Below are 18379 nucleotides of genomic sequence, written 5' to 3'. Positions count from 1 at the left end.
AGGGCAAATTCTAGATGCTCTGAGGAGGATACAGTGATGTGTGAAGATGGGGGAAGTGGGAGGCATCTGAAGCTGCAGGAGGGGCCCTGGAGCTTGCTTCAGGCTGGGGCCACACACACAGTGCACAGGGCATCACAGTTAATGGACACACACAGCTGGTGGAAATGGACCAATCAAGAGCCCGCTCTCAGATGTGAAGCTCTGATTGGCTAGCACAACCAAGAAAATGAACTTTAAATTGTACTTCATCAATTTAATTGAAGATGGATCATGTGTGCAGTGTGGCAAGAGGTCAGCACAGCTCTGAAACACCAGCTTTCAGCCAAGCCTGGGGATCAGCCACCCCTGCCACACTGCGCCCAGCCGTGCAGTCAGGGCACGGCAGGGGTGGGGGGGCCACACAGACGCACACAGGGTGAAAGACCCATGACTCAAAAGCTCCACACAGGACTCTTACCTCCTCCTCCTCTTCTGAGCCACTTTCTTCACTATCAGACCTTGGAGCAACTTCATACCTAGAAAGTAATGGCAGCGCTTCAGTGTCAGGCTCCTGGGAGCCAGCAGGGCCTGGGACTAATGCCAGCCATAACCATTCCCTCCCCAGAGGCCAGATTCCCACAAGGCATCTTAACTCACCCCGGGTTCATCTCCAGCCAAGCTTCCAGTTGGCCGGCTTTGGGGGCATCTGTGCCTGTGAGGATCTTCCCGCTCTCCACGTGGATCACTTTCACAGGAAGGTCACTCATCTGGCTGGTTTCATCAAGGGGCTGAAAGAGAGGCACCTGTGACCTCCAGGGGCCCCATCCCTCATCTCCCGTGCAGTCCATGCCAGATGAGACAAGCACGACCAGGAGTGGTGGAGCTGGGTGACGGTACTACAGTAGCCCTCCTCCTGTGCAGGGAGCTGGCAGGAGAACACTCAACTATAACCGTGTACCAGACAGGTAGAGAACCTTTTCCTTATGCCTCAAAGACACAGTACTGAAGGGACAGGGGACTCACCCCTGTAATCCTAACTATTCTGGAGACTGAGCTCTGAGGATCAAAGTTTAAAGACAGCCTAGGCAGAAAGTCTGTGAGAATACACAATTAACAGGGAGCTGGGGTGGGGTTGGGGATGTTACAGTTGTGAACACAACATTTAAAACATAAGTATGAATTCACAATGCATTTATTTAGAGTGCACTTACAATATATTCTGAGTCATCCTGAGGTGATTTAATGTCTCAGGAGAATGTGGGTACATCCCATGCAAATCACATAATCTTACGTTAGTTTCCACAGGGAACCTGGAACCGTCCCCCAGGATGCAGAAAGAGGACTGTAGAGTAGTGATGCAGTAAACGAGCTGGGTATGTGATGCACTCCAGTAATCCCAGCACTCAGGAAGTGGAAGGAGGAAGACCTGAAGTTTATAACTAGCCTGGGCTACAAAGTGATACTGCATCTCATAAGCCAATATACATATGTATACAAACATATGTGTATGCAAATATTAAATCCACTGAACATTAAATAATGCCTGGCCCATAACTTTAAGACAAGTGCATTTAATTTTCAAGTAAAGTAAAGCTCTCCCTGACCCTGGACCTCAGTCCGATAGATTTCCTCCTCACAAGAGCACTGGCCCTGGTTTTCCAACATGGGAAAGCAGGATTTAGACTGATGAGTCCTCCATTTCCATGGTCATCCCTCAGTGTCTGCTGCCCCGGATGTCTGCAGACCTCATTAGCACCATCAACTTTTTGTTAAGGTGTTAACTGGGAGATTCATTTCCTTTTTTCTTTCTTTTGTGTTTCTGTTTTTGAACTAAGGGCCTGGATGTTGTCCTTGAGCTTTTTTGCTCACAGCTAGTGCTCTGCCACTTGAACCTCATCACCTCCACATCTGGCTTTTTGGCAGTTAACTGGAGATACAAGTCTCTGGAACGTTCCTGTCTTCACTAGCTTTAAACCACAATCCTCAGATCCCAGCCTCCTAAGTAGCTAGGATTACAGGTGTGAGCCACCAGTGCCCAGCTTATTTTTAACTAGTTGTACAAAGAAGTTTCAATTCAACATGTCACCTTGTGTACCAAGTACCTTTATCAATGCCCTGCTTCCATTACTCTCCCCTCTCATCCCCTCAAGCTACCCAGAGTTCCATTTTCACTGTGCACACTGAACACACACTTCCTCTCTCCAGACCCCCTCCTTGCCCTTGAGTCCCACCACCCACCCCTGGTATTCTTTCAATTGTTCAAATGAGTTACTGTGCCAGAATCCTTCCCTGTGTATACACTTCAATCAACTTGTGTATACCGGCACAGGACCTTGTGTATTATCCACGTTTAGATTTTAAATCCAACTTCTACAAATCTGAGAAACCCTGTGCACCCTGTGGCTCTCTAAGCCAGACTTACTTCACTTAAGGTAACTGCTTCCAGGTCCATCCATTTTCCTGCAAATGACATATTATTCTTCCTGATGGATTAATAAAATTTCACCATAGTTTTCTTGATCCATTCATTGATTACAGGGCATCTGGGATGTTTCCATAACTTGGCTATGTACCCTGACTTACAATCTTTTGGATGAATGCCTTAAAATGGTATGGCTGGATTATGGGGTAGTTCTATGTTTAGTTTTTTGAGGAATCTCCATACTGCCTGCCATAATGATTGCAAATTTACACTCCCACCAACAGTGCCCACCAGCAGTGTAAAAAGGCTCCTTTTCCTCCATATCCCCAAAAGCATTTGTTGTTGAAGGTATTCTTGATGTTGCCACTCTTTCTGGGGTAAGACGAAATCTCAAAAGTTTTGATTTGCATTTCCTTTATGGCCAGAGATGTTGAATATTTCTTCATATCTTCTTCTGAGATGTCTCCAGTTCAATCCTTTGCCCATTTACTAATCAGGTTATTCTTTGGGGGCTAACATTTTTAAAGACTTGTATATTCTGGATATTAGGTCCTGGTCAAATGTGTAGCTGGAACACACCTCCCATTCTGCAGGCTATGTTTTTGGCTTAGTAACTATGTCCTTTGCAATGCAGAAACTTTTTTTTAGCATGATACAATCCCATTTGTCAATTCTCTCCCCTATTTGCTGAGCCCCTGGATTCTACACAGGAAGTTCCACCTTGTGCTGATAAGTTCTAATGTTTCTTCTGTTCCTTCTTGTAGAAATTTCAGGTCTTACATTGAAGTCTTCCATCCACTGTGTTGCTTTTGGTAAAAGGTGACAGATGGGGATGGGGTTTCGGTCTTCAGCATGTGGATAGGTTTCCCAATACCATTTGTGTTCTCTTTCTTCCAATGTGTATGTTTGCTTCCCTTGTCAAATTACAGGTGGCAGGGGGTATGCAGGTTTATTTCTGGGTCTTCTAGTCAGTTCTAGTCTTCAGGTCTCTTTTCTTTGCCAGTAGCAAGCTGCTTTCCTTACTATGGCTCTGTAGTAAACTTTAAGTCTAGAATTATGATACTGTTAACAATGTTTTTGGGTTTTTTTTGCCTAGGACTACTTGGCTATTCTGGGCCTTCTCAAGTTTAGGGTTGTTTTCTTCATCTTTGTGAAGAATGACATTGGAATTTTGATGGGTAGTACATTGAATTCTCAGGTCACCTTAGGCAGTACGACCATTTTCACAATAGGAATTCTGGCAATCCACAAACATCAAAGTTTTTCTACCTCCTGGTGTCTTCTTAAATGTCTTTTTTTATTTGCTGGGGATAGAACCCAAAGCCTCATGTATGCTAAGGATAAGCTGCATGCCTAGCGCATGGGCTATTTTACAAATCAAACACCTTCCTTGTAGCACCACAGTCTACTTTTAGGTCACAGCAACCCTTACCCTTAGAAGTAAGTAGCAGAGGATGGGAAGGTGCTTCAGCCCAAACCTCTCCCCACCCAGAATTCTCACCCAACTGCCTGAGACACTGGGGCATCCCAATTTCTCCCCACTCCCCACAGCTGACCACAAGGCAGAGAACACGGCAAGACTCCAGGCAGGGGCTAGGAATGTGGCCTAGTGACAAGAGTGCTCACCTCGTATACATGAAGCCCTGGGTTCAATTCCTCAGCACCACATATATAGAAAATGGCCAGAAGTGGCGCTGTAGCTCGAGTGGCAGAGTGCTAGTCTTGAGCAAAAAGAAGCCAGAGACAGTGCTTAGGCCCTGAGTCCAAGGCCTGGGACTGGCAAAAAAAAAAAAAAAGACTCCAGGCAACATGAGTGCTGCTGTTCATCACAAGACAGGAGAGCACCAGCATAGGACCACTTCCCCGCAGTCCTCGCAGGGCCATGCTCTCCAAAACTGATCACATTGAATACTGCTGGGGTGCAGCTCCATGGTAGAGCACAGCCTGGAGGAGGCCCGAGGTCCCAGCCCCAGCAGATTTTGCACACTCCCACTATCAGGAGAGCACAAGGGTGGCCAGCACAAGGCAGGAAGGGGCCTCACCGGGATGCACAGGGCTGGCAGCTCCCTGCAGACCAGACCCAGCCTTCAGAAAGCTAAATGCCTGTTGTGGAAGTGCCCAGTCTGTAGCATTTAGGAAAGGCAACCTGAGCGAAGAGGATGCCCATGACAACCAGATTGAACAGCGCAGAGGGAAACAAGTGAATCCTCCACTGACAGGAAGAGAACTAAACATGGTGCTAAAACCAGACACAGAGGCCACGCCCCTAATTCAATACTCATGAGGCTGAGGCAGGATTTGGAGTTCAATGTCAGGTTAGGCTGAGCTATATAAAGCAAGCTCTTCAATCAATCAGTCAATTAACCAAACAATCAATGGAGCTTCTCAGTACAGTGGAGCATCCCTGCAAACAGGAAGTGTCCTACATAAAAACTGAAGCCAGATGCTAGTGGCTCATGCCTGTGATCCTAGCTCAGGAGGCTGAGGTCTGAGGATCACGGCTCAAAGCCAGTCCAATTAGCAGAGTCTGTGAGACACTTATCTCCCCAAAAACCACCTAATTACCAGAAGTGCAGCTGTGACTCAAGTGATAGACTACCTGCCTTTGACAAATAAAAGGCTCAGGGACAGGCCCGGGCCCTGAGTTCAAGTTCCAGGACCAGCACAAAATAAATACATATGGTTAAATGAAGAACAATATTCAAATACACAAACACAATCAAAGGAAAAAGACCATATCACTTGATGTGGAGGCTTTTCTAAAGCATCCACTATTGAAAAGTCTAACCATGTCTAGACTGGTCTCAGTCTACAAAGCAAGGGGAAATAGGTGCAAAGGCTTTGGAGGGGCTCCCCGCCAGGGTGGCTGGGCACCTGAGGGGGAACATGGCTCACGTGACCACACACCTTCTCCATGGGAACTGTAGCAAGAGCCAGTGCTGAACAGGAATTAACCCACAACCTCAAATAAGACACAGGCCAGATGGGAGACACATTAATGGCTCATGGCTCCTGCACAGAAAGGACCCAGGAGGGGAGGAGGTAACAAGTTGGGTAAGAAATGTACTCACTGCCTTACATATAAAACTGTAACCTCTCTGTACATCATTTTAACAATAAAGAAAAAAAAGGGCCCAGGAGGAAACACCAATGGTGCACTATTGTCTCTTTCTGGGAAGGACTAAAAAGGCTTGAAGTGGGTGAGAAAGAAAATGCCTCTGGTAGCTTAGGCCTTTAATCCTAACTACTCAAGAGGTGGCCATCTGAGGACCATGGTTCAAAGCCAGTCCATGCTGAAAAGTTCAAGAGACTCTTATCTCCAATTAACCAGCAAAAAGCCGGTAGTGGAGTGCCAGTGGTAGATCAAATGGTATAGCATCAACCTAGAGCAAAAAAAAAAAGCCTGGTGAGGGGCTGGGAACATGGCCTAGTGGCAAGAGTGCTTGCCTTGTATACATGAGGCCCTGGGTTTGATTCCTCAGCACCACATATACAGAAAATGGCCAGAAGTGGCGCTATGGCTCAAGTGGCAGAGTGCTAGCCTTGAGCAAAAAAGAAGCCAGGGACAGTGCTCAGGCCCTGAGTTCACGGCCTAGGACTGGCCAAAAAAAAAAGCCTGGTGAGAGTGTGATGCCCTGAGTTCAAGCCCCAGTCCCAATACTACAACAACAAAAAGGTACCTTCTTAATTTTATTTTTCTCAGTACTAGGGATTGATCTCAGGGACTGAAGCTTTCAGTTGAGGTAAACCTCTAAGCCTCCTCTGGCCTTGGTTACTTCCCAAGTCTTGCTTCATGCTCAGGCCAGCCTAACTGCAGCCCTCCTGTTCACCGGCGATGACAGGCCTGCGCCACTGCCCCCATCATTGGTTGGAATGGACTTTCATCAACTTTTCCACATAGGCCGACCACAAACAGCAATCCCCCAATCTCCACCTCCCAGGTAGCTAGGATTACAAGAGTCAGCCGCTGTGCTCAGCCTAAAACACTTCTTTTTCACCACCTTTTTATATGGGAGAAAAATGAGCTAAGTCCAGTCAGTAGCAGAACTTCTGAGATTTGGATCACATCACACATTCTTACCATTCATTGTGGTTTATTTTGCACTCTTTCGCTATTTTCTAGATTTGTTTTTGTTTGCATATTGGTCTCACTATCTTGCCCTCAATGGACTTAAGGTAGCTTATTGGAGACAAGAGCCTCATAGACGTTCCCACCAGGCTGGTTTTAAACTAGGTTCCTCAGATCTCAGCCTCTTGTTTAGGCATGAGCCACCAGTGCTGGGCATGAGACTTATCTCCAATAAACTGCTCAGAAAAAGCTGGAAGTGGCTTTGTGGCTGAGTCACAGAGTGCTAACCTTTAGCAAAAGAAGCTCAGAGACAGTGCCCAGGCCCTGAGTTCAAGCTCAGGACCCACACAAAAAGAGAGAGAGAGGAAAAAAGCTCATCTGAAAAATGAAGCAAAATGGGTTTAAGTGCTGCTTAGCAAGCATTTGACCCTAAATTCAAGCCCCTGCACCCCCCCATCAAGCACAATATGAAGAGACTAGGACTGGCCAAAACAAATGATCAAATTGAACACTAGTGAAAGATTACAATATATTAAGCTAAGTAGGAATCTGTAAGCCTGTCCCTGAGGCGGGCAGACTGTGCTGAGGGAAAATGGTGAAAGGCATTGATGCATGCAAAGCAAAGGGGTGGGGCCCAGAGGGTAGAAGCTCACTGGGCACAGACCCAGGAATGTGAAATCCAAGGATAAGAGTTTCTCTTCATAAGGTTTTTTTTTTTTTTTTCTCCCAGTCCTGGGGCTTGGACTCAGGGCCTGAGCACTGTCCCTGGCTTCTTTTTGCTCAAGGCTAGCACTCTGCCACTTGAGCCACAGCGCCACTTCTGGCCATTTTCTGTATATGTGGTGCTGGGGAATTGAACCCAGGGCCTCATGTATGTATACAAGGCAAGCACTCTTGCCACTAGGCCATATCCCCAGCCTCTTCATAAGGTTCTCACTGATTAAAAAAGAGAAACTTCCCTGCATGCAGGCAGCGGAGATGACCATCATGGGATGTAACCCAGGCTAGGTATTTGGAATGTTTTGAAACCCTGCCTCAAAATAACAAAAAGAGAGAAAACTTTGCTGAGGAGCTGCCTTCCAGACATCAAGGGGCCAAAGGTAATAGTAGCCATCACACACTGCCAGTGTGACAGAAAAGGACCCGGGCTTCAGGGTTATTTTCAGGGGCATCTTGCCTAAACATGTAAGTTAAATGAAAGCATTAGGAAATATCAGACAGCTGGACACAGAGGGATCAGGATGAAATGTGGGGCCTGAGCTTGTCAGCAATGTCAAGTCCCAGGAGCAGACTGCAGGGTCCTCTGCCAACCACTAGGGCTGACTGTGCAAAGCACTGTAGAGACACTTGAGGAAAGCCTTTTTCTGTTTGGGGATGCAGTCCCTCCATGCATGCTGCCCAGTTGGGCCTGGAGCTCCTAGGCTCCCATGATCCTCCTGTTCTGCTCCCAAGGAGCTGGGCTGACAGGTACCACCACAGCAGCTAGACACACCTGAGGACTGAGACAGGGCCTCAAGTGCTCCACTATCCACAGGAATCTTAACCTAGAGCAACCAGAGATGATGTAGAGTCCACTCTGTGTCCCATGTTTGTGGGAAGTGAGTGTTGGTGTGAGTCAGTGGGGAGCTGTCACATGCACATCTAATCTTCAAATGGCTTAGGAAAAGAAATCAATAGGTGAACTGGGAATGTGCCCTAGTGATAAGAGTGTTTGCTTCCCATACATGAAGCCCTGGGTTTAATTCCTCAGCACCACATATATAGAAAAAACCAGAAGGGGCACTGTGGCTCAAGTGGTAGCCTTGAGCAAAAGAAGCTCAGGGACAGTACTCAGGCCCTGAGTTCAAGCCTCAGGATTAGCAAAAAATAAAATAAACCAATAGATGAATGAGACCTACAATTTTTCGGTGGGAGGGAGCACTGAGGATGAAGCCAGGCCCTTGCACATGTTCATCAAGTGCTGTAGCTTAGAGCCACACCTTAGCCCACTCTTCCAAATGAGAAGTGGGGGAGACACATTCACTCCTGTTGCATGTCTCCACTATCAGTCGGACAAGGCCTTGGAACTCAGAAAGAAGCTCAGGCTGGGGCGTAGTGCCATGGTGGAGCACTTGCCCATTTTCTGACACACTCAGAGAGAAAAGCACTGAGGGCAGGCCAGCAATACCACAAGGAATCCCTGTTTTCTCACCTCACCGTCCGGGCCGATTGCAGGCGTCTGTCCTTCGGCGTTTTCTGCCTTCTGGAAACAGAAAGAGACAGGGTCACAGTCTAACTCCAAAGGTCAAGGCCCCTTGGGCAGACAGCAACTACAACCCATGACAGTGGCAGCTCAGCTAGGCCCAGCGCACCTTCTTTTTCTTTTTCTTCTTTTTCTCTTTGGCAACCTGAGCAGCCTTGTGCTGCCGCACCAGCTCAGTGAGGTTGGCCACATACTCATCCGTTTGCTGCAGGAGGTAGGCCAAGCGCTTGTCCTTCTTTTGGTCGATGAGCTTGCGGTAGCCCTCCTCATCTTCTGCCTACAAAAGGTGGGTGGGAGCGGGTATGTAAGACAGTCAGGTCCATTGGCACCCAGAACTGCTGCCCACCCACCCCCAGCCCCACTACAGCAGGGAAGTACCCCTCAGGACAATGTCCACGCCTGACAAGGTGGACCCCGGGCATACTGCAAGCCATGCACCAAGGCTGCGTGTGAGTATGCAAAATTCTCCAAGCCCTACACCCCGAATCCTACCCTTCTTTCAGTCTGGGCCAAGTCTTATTGCTGCTACAAAGCCCAATGAGAGTCACATGAGGCGAGACCACATCGCCTAGCTCCTAACCAAAACCCTTTCAATAGCCCACGTGAGCCAGCCCTGCACAGAGCCAGGTCCTGCCATCCCCATTACACAACAACTCCAACAAGAAGCCATGTCTACCATGAGCCTCCGCATTCTCTCCTTCTCGATCCGCTCGTTTTCTTTCTTCTGTTCCCGCTCGGTGTTGGCGTGGTAGGTAGCCACTGCCTTAGTGAGTTTCTGGATCTTGCCTGTGACGGATCTGTGGTACTCCTTGAAGTCCTTGGCGTGCTGGAGAATGCTGTTGAGGTATTCCTGAGAGGACACAAAGAACGCACTGAGGCAAAAAGAAAAAGAAAAAACCTCCAAGTATGCTAAAAGTCAGCTCCATCTCCCCAAACGGACACGTGGCATCTTCACCACAAATGGCAAACACTCTAGACCAAACCCAGGTCATATTCCAGCCAGGTATGGGAGCACGCCCATCACCCCAGTCCTCAGGACAGAGAAGTACAGGCCAGCCAGGGCCCAGGCCGGGAATCCTAGACACTCAGGAAACTGAGATCTAAGGAGCATCTTTCAAAGACAAGGAAGACAATTCTGAGAGACTCTTCAACTAACCAGCAAAAAGCTGGAAGTAGCCAGGCTGACACCTATAATCCTAGCTACTCAGGAGGCTAAGAGCTGAGGATTATGGTCCGAAGCCAGCCCAGGCAGGAAAGTCTATGAGACTTTTATCTCCAGGTAACCACAGAAAAAGTCAGAAGTAGCTCTGTAGCTCAAGTGGCAGAGTGCTAGCCTTGCCCAAAAGGTTAGGAATAGCACCCAGGCGTAGAATTCAAGGCCCAAGACTAGCCAAAAAAAAGAAAAAAAAGAAAAAGAATACGGGTTATCTTAATAAAAAGATGATTGAACTTCTGATTAATAAATATAGCCACAGGAAAAAAGCTGCAATGATTAATATAAACTAGTTAAAAGTAGTTAATACTGAATGTTGAGTTCGTTTTCCTACATTATTTTAAATTATGCAAGCAATAAATTGTCATTGTTAAAAAAAAAAGTAGAGGGGTAAGTGGCCTAGTGGTAGAGTCTTTGCCTAGCATGCATGAAGCTCTGGGTTTGATTCCTCAGTACCACATAAACAGAAAATGCCAGAAGTGGTGCTGTGGCTCAAGTGCTAGCCTTGAGCTCAGGGGCAGTGCCAGGCTGATTTCAAGTCCCGGGAGGGAGGGAGGGAGGGAGGGAGGGAGGGAGGGAGGGAATAAATGAGCAAACAAATCAAGAGCTCTATCCCCAAATCCTACTTGGTTGACTGGCCTTGTGAAGTTGGTCACTTCATGCCTCCTCTGCCCTCAGCCCTCCATGGCTCCTGGCTCACCGAGAACAGAAGCCCAAAGCCTCCTCACAGCCCAAAATTCACCTGTCACCTTTCCACCATCCTTGGCTGTCACTTACTCCATGCTGGCTACAGCAGACCCCTGCTTCTCAGGGAAAGTACAGGCACAATCCAGCCCCAGGGCCTTTGCAGCTTCCCCTCCGTGGGAAGCTCAGTCCACATGTGCCCTCTGGCAGGCCTCACCCCCAGAGAAAGCTAGCTTACCCTGGTGTCCAGAACAGCAACTCCACTCCCTGCCCCTACTCACTTTCTCCCTTGTCACCTTCCCGGTGACATGGGGTATGATCTTGGCAAGTCTTACACATATTACTCAGCTTTGCCCACAAACATGTTCTTGGTGCCCAGGCCCAAACAAGGCTCGTAGCAGTCAGGGGCCCCCAATGTCAGCACACCCAGGCCGCACCTGGTGCTTCTGGCGGCGCTTGCGCTCCTGCTCAATCTTCTGCTGCTTCTCTAGCTTCTCTGTGATGCGGGCCTCGCGCAGCGACTGGCGTTTGCTGCGTTTGTAGGCCTTGGCATTGAGAGCCGTCTCCAGCGCCGTGTCCCTCCTCATGCACACCACCACCTCCTGGCGCAGCTGCAGGGAAGAGGGGAACGTTGGCATTACACACAATGGCTCTGCACACCTGGCACACACAAGGTAGGGCAGGTGACCACTCCCATCCCGGGACTCCACAATCACCATCCTCATGGGAGGTGCATGAGGCATCTTACCCTTGGAAAGCCCCACGCAGGGTTCCCGCTTCAGCTGGGGGCGGGGAGCAGGCCACAGGGAAAGCATGGCCCAGGCAGGTATGGCGGGCTCAACCATGCCCCCAGAGAAAGGGAAGTGCCCAACCTACCTGCCTCTGAAAGTTCAGCAGCCTGAGGGCCTTGAGCTCTATGGTAGCTTTGGTTCGCAGGTCCCCAGCCAGGGACCCAGGGAGGTTTTCAAGTTCCTGAATTCGGTGTGCAATGCGAGCCTGAAGCCTGGGTGCAGAGACCAGAAAGACAGGTGGTGAGAGGGCCAGCTCTGTGAAGGGACACCCGCGGACACTCCCGAAGGGCCTGTCCCTCCAGGAAGCCACATGCAGAGGCAGGCAGCCACCAAGGGCTCATGTGGATGGGAGCATGGGGACCACAGCAAGCGAGACAGCTGCGACAGAAGGGGACAAACTACCGACAGGAACGGCAGGGTGGCGAAGGCCATAAGGAGGGCTGGGAGGCTGTGCGGGGACCCCGGGCACTCACCTGTACTCGCGCTCCTGCAGGATCTCCACAGGGTCGAGGCCCCGGGGCTTCTGGATGGGGGTGATGCGACTCTGCTTTTGATGCAGTGGAACCAGGGGCGCAGGCTGGGCTGGCTGCCCAGGGGACTGTGTCTGTGGTGGCATCACTGGGGAGGCGGCGGGAGGCACAGCAGGGGGTGCTGGCGAAGGGCGACCAGTTGGCTGTGGGGGGATCAGCTTTTGAGGCGTGCTTGTGGGGGCAGCAGCATTTGCCATGGGTCCTGGGAAGAGAGAAGGGGGAAGGGCACGGGGCTGAGCTACGGAGGCCACTCCAAGGTGGAAACAAACAGACAGCAAGTATGGACACACTCACACACCTCCGCTCACTAGAGCCCCTGCTGCTAGTCAGGGCGCTCTCCCTCTAGCCCCTGGATATATGCCTCAAGACCTCAGCCTCCATATTGGCCCCCAGCCCTCCAAGAAACGCTCTAAGCATCGTGCGTGGCAGCCCCGGAGGCTGGCACTTTCTTCTCTGACCTCTACAGTAGCCCCTGAGCAGCAGGTTCACTTCCTGCCATTCCAGTTACCCAAGATCAGCAGCTGTCCAGAACTATTCCATGGGAAATTCCAGAACCAAGCCATTCCTCAGAGTTCTAGTGTGGTGCTGTTCTGAGTGGCTCTGTCACAGTATCTGGGGCGCTGGCTGACCCTCCTTCAGCTCCTCACTTGGGCATGCTCAGCTCCCCTTGCACCAAGCCAGAGTGGATGGCATAGTCACATTTGAGGACACCATATTACATTTGCTCCTTTCAATCTCTATTGGTTGTTAGAACTCTAATAACTTTACCACAGGTACAGTAAGAAAAAACATAATAACACTGGGCGGGGAATGTGGCTTAGTGGTAGAGCGCTTGCCTAGCATGCATGAAGCCCTGGGTTCAATTCCTCAGCACCACATAAATAGGAAAGGCCTGAAGTAGTGCTGTGGCTCAAGTGGTAGAGTGCTAGCCTTGAGAAAAAGCAGCTCAGGGACAGTGCCCAGGCCCTGAGTTCAGGCCCCACAATTGGCCAAAAAAGAAAAGACATAATCAGGCTGGGCATGGCGTTTAAGTGGTAGAGCAGCTGTCATGTCAGCACAAAGCCCTCAGTTCAAAGCTTAATACTGAAAGAAATAGGCCAGTAGGATACATAAGGTTCACTCATATCCAGCGTGGCAGGCACCCACTGGGGTGGAAATGTCCCTGCAGGTAAGAGAACTGTGCAACAATTCCACAAGAATTGAGTGTTAGCAATTATTCTTCAGTGGCCCAAACACACTTGAGTGGAATCCATCCATTTTGTCCACTGCCTCAACCCCAACAGATGAGTAAAATGAGAGCCACTAAGACAGAGGGGAGCTTACCTTCAGGCCAGGGCTTGGGTGGTCCTCCCGGGGGCTGGCCAGGCATCCCAGGGGGCACACCTGAGGGTCCTGGAGGGGGCATGTTGGGCCCTCCCATACCTGCAGGCAAAGGCACAAAATGAGCACTAAGTACTGACTCCTCAAGACTGCAGCCCTAGGTCACTCCTACTCCAGGGTTAGATACCCTCCCTGACCCCCCAGGTCCTCAGCTGCAGGTTTCAAGGGGAGCTGCAGAGCTTTTTTTTTGCCAGTCCTGGGCCTTCGACTCAGGGCCTGAGCACTGTCCCTGGCTTCTTTTTGCTCAAGGCTAGCACTCTGCCACTTGAGCCACAGCACCACTTCTGGCCATTTTCTATATACGTGGTGCTGGAGAATCGAACCCAGGGCTTCAGGTATACGAGATGAGCACTCTTGCCACTAGGCCATATTCCCAGCCCCAGAAGTAGCTTTTGTTAGGACAATCACCCTGCCTGCTTGAGCAACACAAGAGCATCGGGAGCAAAGGCAGACTTTCTGATACGCCTCCCACATTCTGCCACCCCCTCCCTCACACTGGGAAGCAGTGGTGGCAAGTCTTACCATGAGGCCTGCTATAATTTGGAGGTGCTGGTCCAGGACCTGGGCCAGGGCCGGGGCCAGGGCCAGGGCCAGGACCCGTGGCGGACACTGAAGGAGGAGGTAGTGTTGGCATCTGCTGCTGCATGCCGGGCATTGGCCGTTTGCCCTGCACGGCCATCTGCAGGTGATCTGGAAGGGGCTGCCCCCTGGCCAGCATCTTGTAGGCCATGATCTGAGCTCGGAGCTGGTGCAGCTGGTTCTGGTTAAATGGGGTTGGGCCTCGGTTCTGCTGCCCCAAAGCTTGGGGGTCAGCACCATCTAGCGGGGCCCCTCCTGGCCCAGATGACATCTGGGGGCCCGAGGATGGGCCACTGGCTGGAACTGGACTGGAGGCGTGCTCAGAGCCCCCTAGTGGGGAGGGGTAACCTGCAGGGAACAGCAGGGTTAGATACTCAGGAGCCTGTGCAGACTCATTCTGCCATACCCATGCCACCTCCTACCACAAGATGGTATAGGGAACACATTCTCTTGACTCAAGCAAGAGCATCCAATAGCTTGCAAGACCATGGGGTGCAGCACATGTCTTGGGTGGCTGATGTGGAAAGCCTGGTGCTCTCCAGGCTGGCCCTCCCTTCAGTCTCATTCCTATGGAGCCCCACACGTCATCTGTCACATCCTTGGGTTGTCAGGTGACATCCATCCCGGCTATGTAACAAGCTGACAGGGCCACTGCAGCCCTAACCTACATTGGGACCAGTAGCCACCTATATGCTGCACTGACCACCAACTCTGCATGGCCACAGCCACAGGCTTCCTCCCACATCTCCTGCTGTGCCCCACCAGATACCATGGCAGGGCTCCCTCACTCAACTGCTCCTGCCCTCTCAGATCCACCTGCAGAAGCCTCAGTGGGGAAAATGGTCTCGGGACCACAAAGGTACCTTGGGAGTGCTGGTCCATGGGGCTGGGCGGGGGCCCCATCCCTGCGTGGCCCCCTGAGCGCATCCCCATGCCTTTCATCTGGTTGTAGCGTGGGTCGTCCGCTATGCCCTTCTCATGCATGGACTCCATGGGCTGCAGGAGGAATAATGACAAGGCAGGGTCAGCAAGGAAGACAGAGGGGGTCACCCACCCATCACTGCCTTGGCAAATACTAAACCCTTACATGCCAAGGAGCTTAGCTGCAAAGCTCGGTCACGCTCGGGTGTCGAAGCAGAGATGCCCAGGCGAGGGCTGCCACCAGGGATGCTGTGGTCCAAAGTCAGAGTGGGAGCCAGGGGAGGAAGGGAGGTGCTGCACAAGGGGCTAGACCCTCGGGAAGGTGGACTTGCAGTAGGCTGGGTCGTAACTCAAGAGCCCCCCCTCATCGTGATGAAGAAATGGACACATGTCTCTAGGATGCCTCCCCAGCTGTCCCTGCACCCTGACCCTGGAGGCCCGGTTAGCGCTCAGCAGCAGGTACTTCACCAGGGCAAGGACTGCAATGACTGGTAAAGGCACCTCTGCCTGAGACCCTTCGGTGGGCTGAGCCTACTAAACAAGCATCCTGTCCCTGGGCCCGCAGGATCACACAGGTGACAAAGTGGCTGCGGCTCAGTGTGCACCATAACACAGGAAAGAGCTGGGCCAGGGCACTGGGGGCTGTCCTGTCCTGAGGGATGACCAGAGCCTTGCCTAGCAGAGCAGGAGCTTGATGCCGACAGGATGCCCTGGCAGCGTGGATGTCAACCTATCAGAAGTGCTGGACAGCTGGACCTCAGACAGGTGCTAAGCATGTGTGGCATAAAAGGGAGGAGGGGGGCTGGGATGTAGCTCAGTGGCAAAGCGCTTGCCTAGCAAGTGCAACGTCCTGGGTTCGATCCCCAGTACCAAAAAAGAAAACACACACACAAAAAAAAAATACAGTTAAAAGGGAGGAGGGAAGGGTGGGTCTGCTAGCAGAGGAGTGCTGAAACCAGGAAGTGGGGTGTGTAGGACCAAAATCTCCCCAAGAGGGAAGGGTTAAGGCATATGTGTCAACATGTGTCAGCATGGCGTGGCTAGGGTGAAAAGTGAGGCAAAGGCCAGAGGTGAAGGGGCTGCTCTGAGATGCAGCATACCACCTCCACATCTGCATGGGGTGGAACGGAGGGTGAGCATGTGGACAGTCCTGCAGGCTCCATTCATGTCTTCCCACACCCCAGTCTACAGAAAGGCCTGATAGCAAAGTCAGCTTTTCTTACAGACACTGGTAATTGAAGATAATTCCTCCAATACCCTCAGGGACACAGAGAAAGGAAAAGGAACTGTCAGCCTCCAGGGCAAAGGCAGCTCTGCTCAGGTGAGAGGCCAAGGCAGCAGCCGCAGGGCACAAGATGAGCAGGTGCCCAGGGCCTGCTCCATGGCTGAGCAGGCAGGCAGCCAGGGCAGCGGGATGGGAGAGACTGCACACACTGAGCCTCCTCTAAGTGACCAGAGCACTTTTCTTCACTGAGAAAAAAAACTTCAGAGCTGTTCCTCAAGTTCCCATAGAGAAGTAGGAACGTGGGGGTACAGGGCAAGCAGCTTTTGCCCTCCAGGCTCAGGACCAGAAGGTGGCCTGACCTCTGGGAAGGGGCCTGGGCCAAGCCAGACCACCTCGAAAGAGGAGTCTTCCCTCCCATTCTCTAGAGAAGCTCTGGTGGGGCTGAGGGGTGAGGAAGGGGCAGGTGACAGCGCAGACTCCTACCTTGTGCATCTGGTGCATGCCATCCTGAGGGTACCCTCCAGGACCCTGGCTGGGGAGTGGATGTCCTGCTGAGGGAGGGCCAGGGCTGGGCCCCATCATGCTGTGCGCGGAGCCTGGTGAGGGGCCCGGGCTAGGGCCCAACATGGCTCCAGGTGAGGGGCCTGGGCCTGGGGAAGGGCCGGGCCTCGGAGTTCCACCCAAGGGTGGGTCTGGAGTAGACATCTTCTCAGGAGCTGCAAGGCAGTGGGCCCCTGCTGGAAAGAGTGTGAGTCAGCTTGGGGCAGGGGTGCTGGTAGGCAAGAATACAGAGGCCCATCAGAATCATCCAGAAAACAGTGAAAGGGGCCCCAACGCCCACCTTCTGTTCTCTCCATTCTTTTTTTTTTTGCCAGTCCTGGGGCTTGAACTCAGAGCCTGAGCACTGTCCCTGGCTTCTTTTGGCTCAAGGCTAGCACTCTGCTACTTGAGCCACAGTGCCACTTCTGGCCTTTTCCATATATGTGGTACTGAGGAATCAAATCCAGGGATTCATGTATAAGAGGCAGCACTCTACCACTAGGCCATATTCCCAGTCCCTCCCCATTCCTTTTGGAGAAGGGAAGAGATGATCAGACATTTTGAAATCAGATAAGCCCACGGCATAGACAAGGCCTGTAGGATAGCCAAGGTAAAAGCAAGTGCGCCCTGGGGTTCACAGACCCCGAAAAAGGCCAGGCCTGTCACTCACGTCTTCAAGACACAAACTCCAATGGGGCTACTGCTCTCTTGTGAAGCTTATCACAAATCTGGTTTGTTTCCGCTGTCTTTTGGAGTAAATATCTTCAACTCCAAATTTTCCTGAGTACCTGTGGCTCTACAGTCAAATTCTGTGGGAGGAGCAAGGGGGCTGGGGTGTGGTTCCATGGCAGAGCAATTCCCCTCATACACACCAAGGCCCTGGATTTCATTCCTAGCACTGCATTAAAAAATTAAAAAGAGGCTGGGAATATGGCCTAGTGGTAAAGTACTTGCCATGTATACATGAAGCCCTGGGTTCGATTCCTCAGCACCACATATAGAGAAAAAAGCCGGAAGTGGTGCTGTAGCTCAAGAGGTAGAGTGCTAGCCTTGAGCAAAAAGAAGCCAGGGACAGTGCTCAGGCCCTGAGTCCATGCCCCAGGACTGGCAACAAAAACAAAACAAAACAAACAAAAAATTAAAAAGATCTAGGCACCGGTGGCTCATACCTATAATCCTAGCTATTCAGGAGGCTGAGATCTGAGGATCAAAGTTCAAAGCCAGCCTGGGCAGGAAACTCCATGAGACTCTTAACTCCAATTAACCAAGAGAAAACTGGAAATGGTGCTGTGGTTCAAGTGGTAGCGTGCTAAACTTGAGCTGAAGAGCTTAGGGACAGCACTCTGGCCCAGAATTCAAGCCCCAGGGCCAACAATAAATAATATTTTATTTATTTTTTTTTTGGCCAGTCCTGGGCCTTGGACTCAGGGCCTGAGCACTGTCCCTGGCTTCTACTGGCTCAAGGCTAGCACTCTGCCCCCTGAGCCACAGCGCCCCTTCTGGCCGTTTTCCATATATGTGGTACTGGGGAATCGAACCGAGAGCTTCATGTGTAGGAGGCAAGCGCTCTTGCCATTAGGCCATATTCCCAGCCCCAATAAATAAATTTTTAAAAAGAGAACCATTTTTTATTCCCATGATTAAAAACTAGCAGAAAAGGGTGACATCAATCAAAATGTATCGTACTTATAAACTGATTTGCTGAGTGGTTGTACAAACTAAATATAATAAAAATGTTAATAACAAAAAAAACTAGGGGCTGGGACTATGGCCTAGTGGTAGAGTGCTGGCTTCATATATGTGA

At 50.9% G+C, this 18379-nt stretch overlaps 1 protein-coding gene and 1 long non-coding RNA gene across 7 annotated transcripts in view; one reads left to right on the top strand and one right to left on the bottom strand.

Annotated features, from left to right (window-relative positions):
- Smarca4 (SWI/SNF related, matrix associated, actin dependent regulator of chromatin, subfamily a, member 4) overlaps nt 1-18379 on the bottom strand; it is a 76571-nt gene that overhangs the window by 44091 nt on the left and 14101 nt on the right. For 4 of the 6 annotated variants that reach the window (XM_048342188.1, XM_048342190.1, XM_048342191.1 and 1 more), the window contains exons 2-13: nt 16519-16772; nt 14753-14885; nt 13833-14237; nt 13254-13352; nt 11874-12132; nt 11486-11612; nt 11047-11220; nt 9389-9562; nt 8822-8989; nt 8662-8712; nt 637-767; nt 458-515 (exon numbers count right to left, since the gene is read on the bottom strand). In XM_048342188.1, the coding sequence (XP_048198145.1) occupies nt 458-515; nt 637-767; nt 8662-8712; nt 8822-8989; nt 9389-9562; nt 11047-11220; nt 11486-11612; nt 11874-12132; nt 13254-13352; nt 13833-14237; nt 14753-14885; nt 16519-16740 (2001 nt within the window). In that variant the 5' untranslated portion in view covers nt 16741-16772. The remainder of the gene's footprint in view (nt 1-457; nt 516-636; nt 768-8661; nt 8713-8821; nt 8990-9388; nt 9563-11046; nt 11221-11485; nt 11613-11873; nt 12133-13253; nt 13353-13832; nt 14238-14752; nt 14886-16518; nt 16773-18379) is intronic. The other 2 variants (XM_048342189.1, XM_048342193.1) reach the window with 1 other exon arrangement.
- Nucleotides 6776-17660, top strand: LOC125348792. The gene is made up of 3 exons (XR_007210408.1): nt 6776-7176; nt 7400-8266; nt 17612-17660. It is a non-coding gene; the product is annotated as an uncharacterized LOC125348792 (long non-coding RNA).

Source organism: Perognathus longimembris, chromosome 3, assembly GCF_023159225.1.
Source record: "Perognathus longimembris pacificus isolate PPM17 chromosome 3, ASM2315922v1, whole genome shotgun sequence".
In the NCBI taxonomy this organism is placed as follows: Eukaryota; Metazoa; Chordata; class Mammalia; order Rodentia; family Heteromyidae; genus Perognathus; species Perognathus longimembris.
Note: the sequence above shows the minus strand (reverse complement) of the source record. Positions and strands in the feature narration are given on the sequence as shown.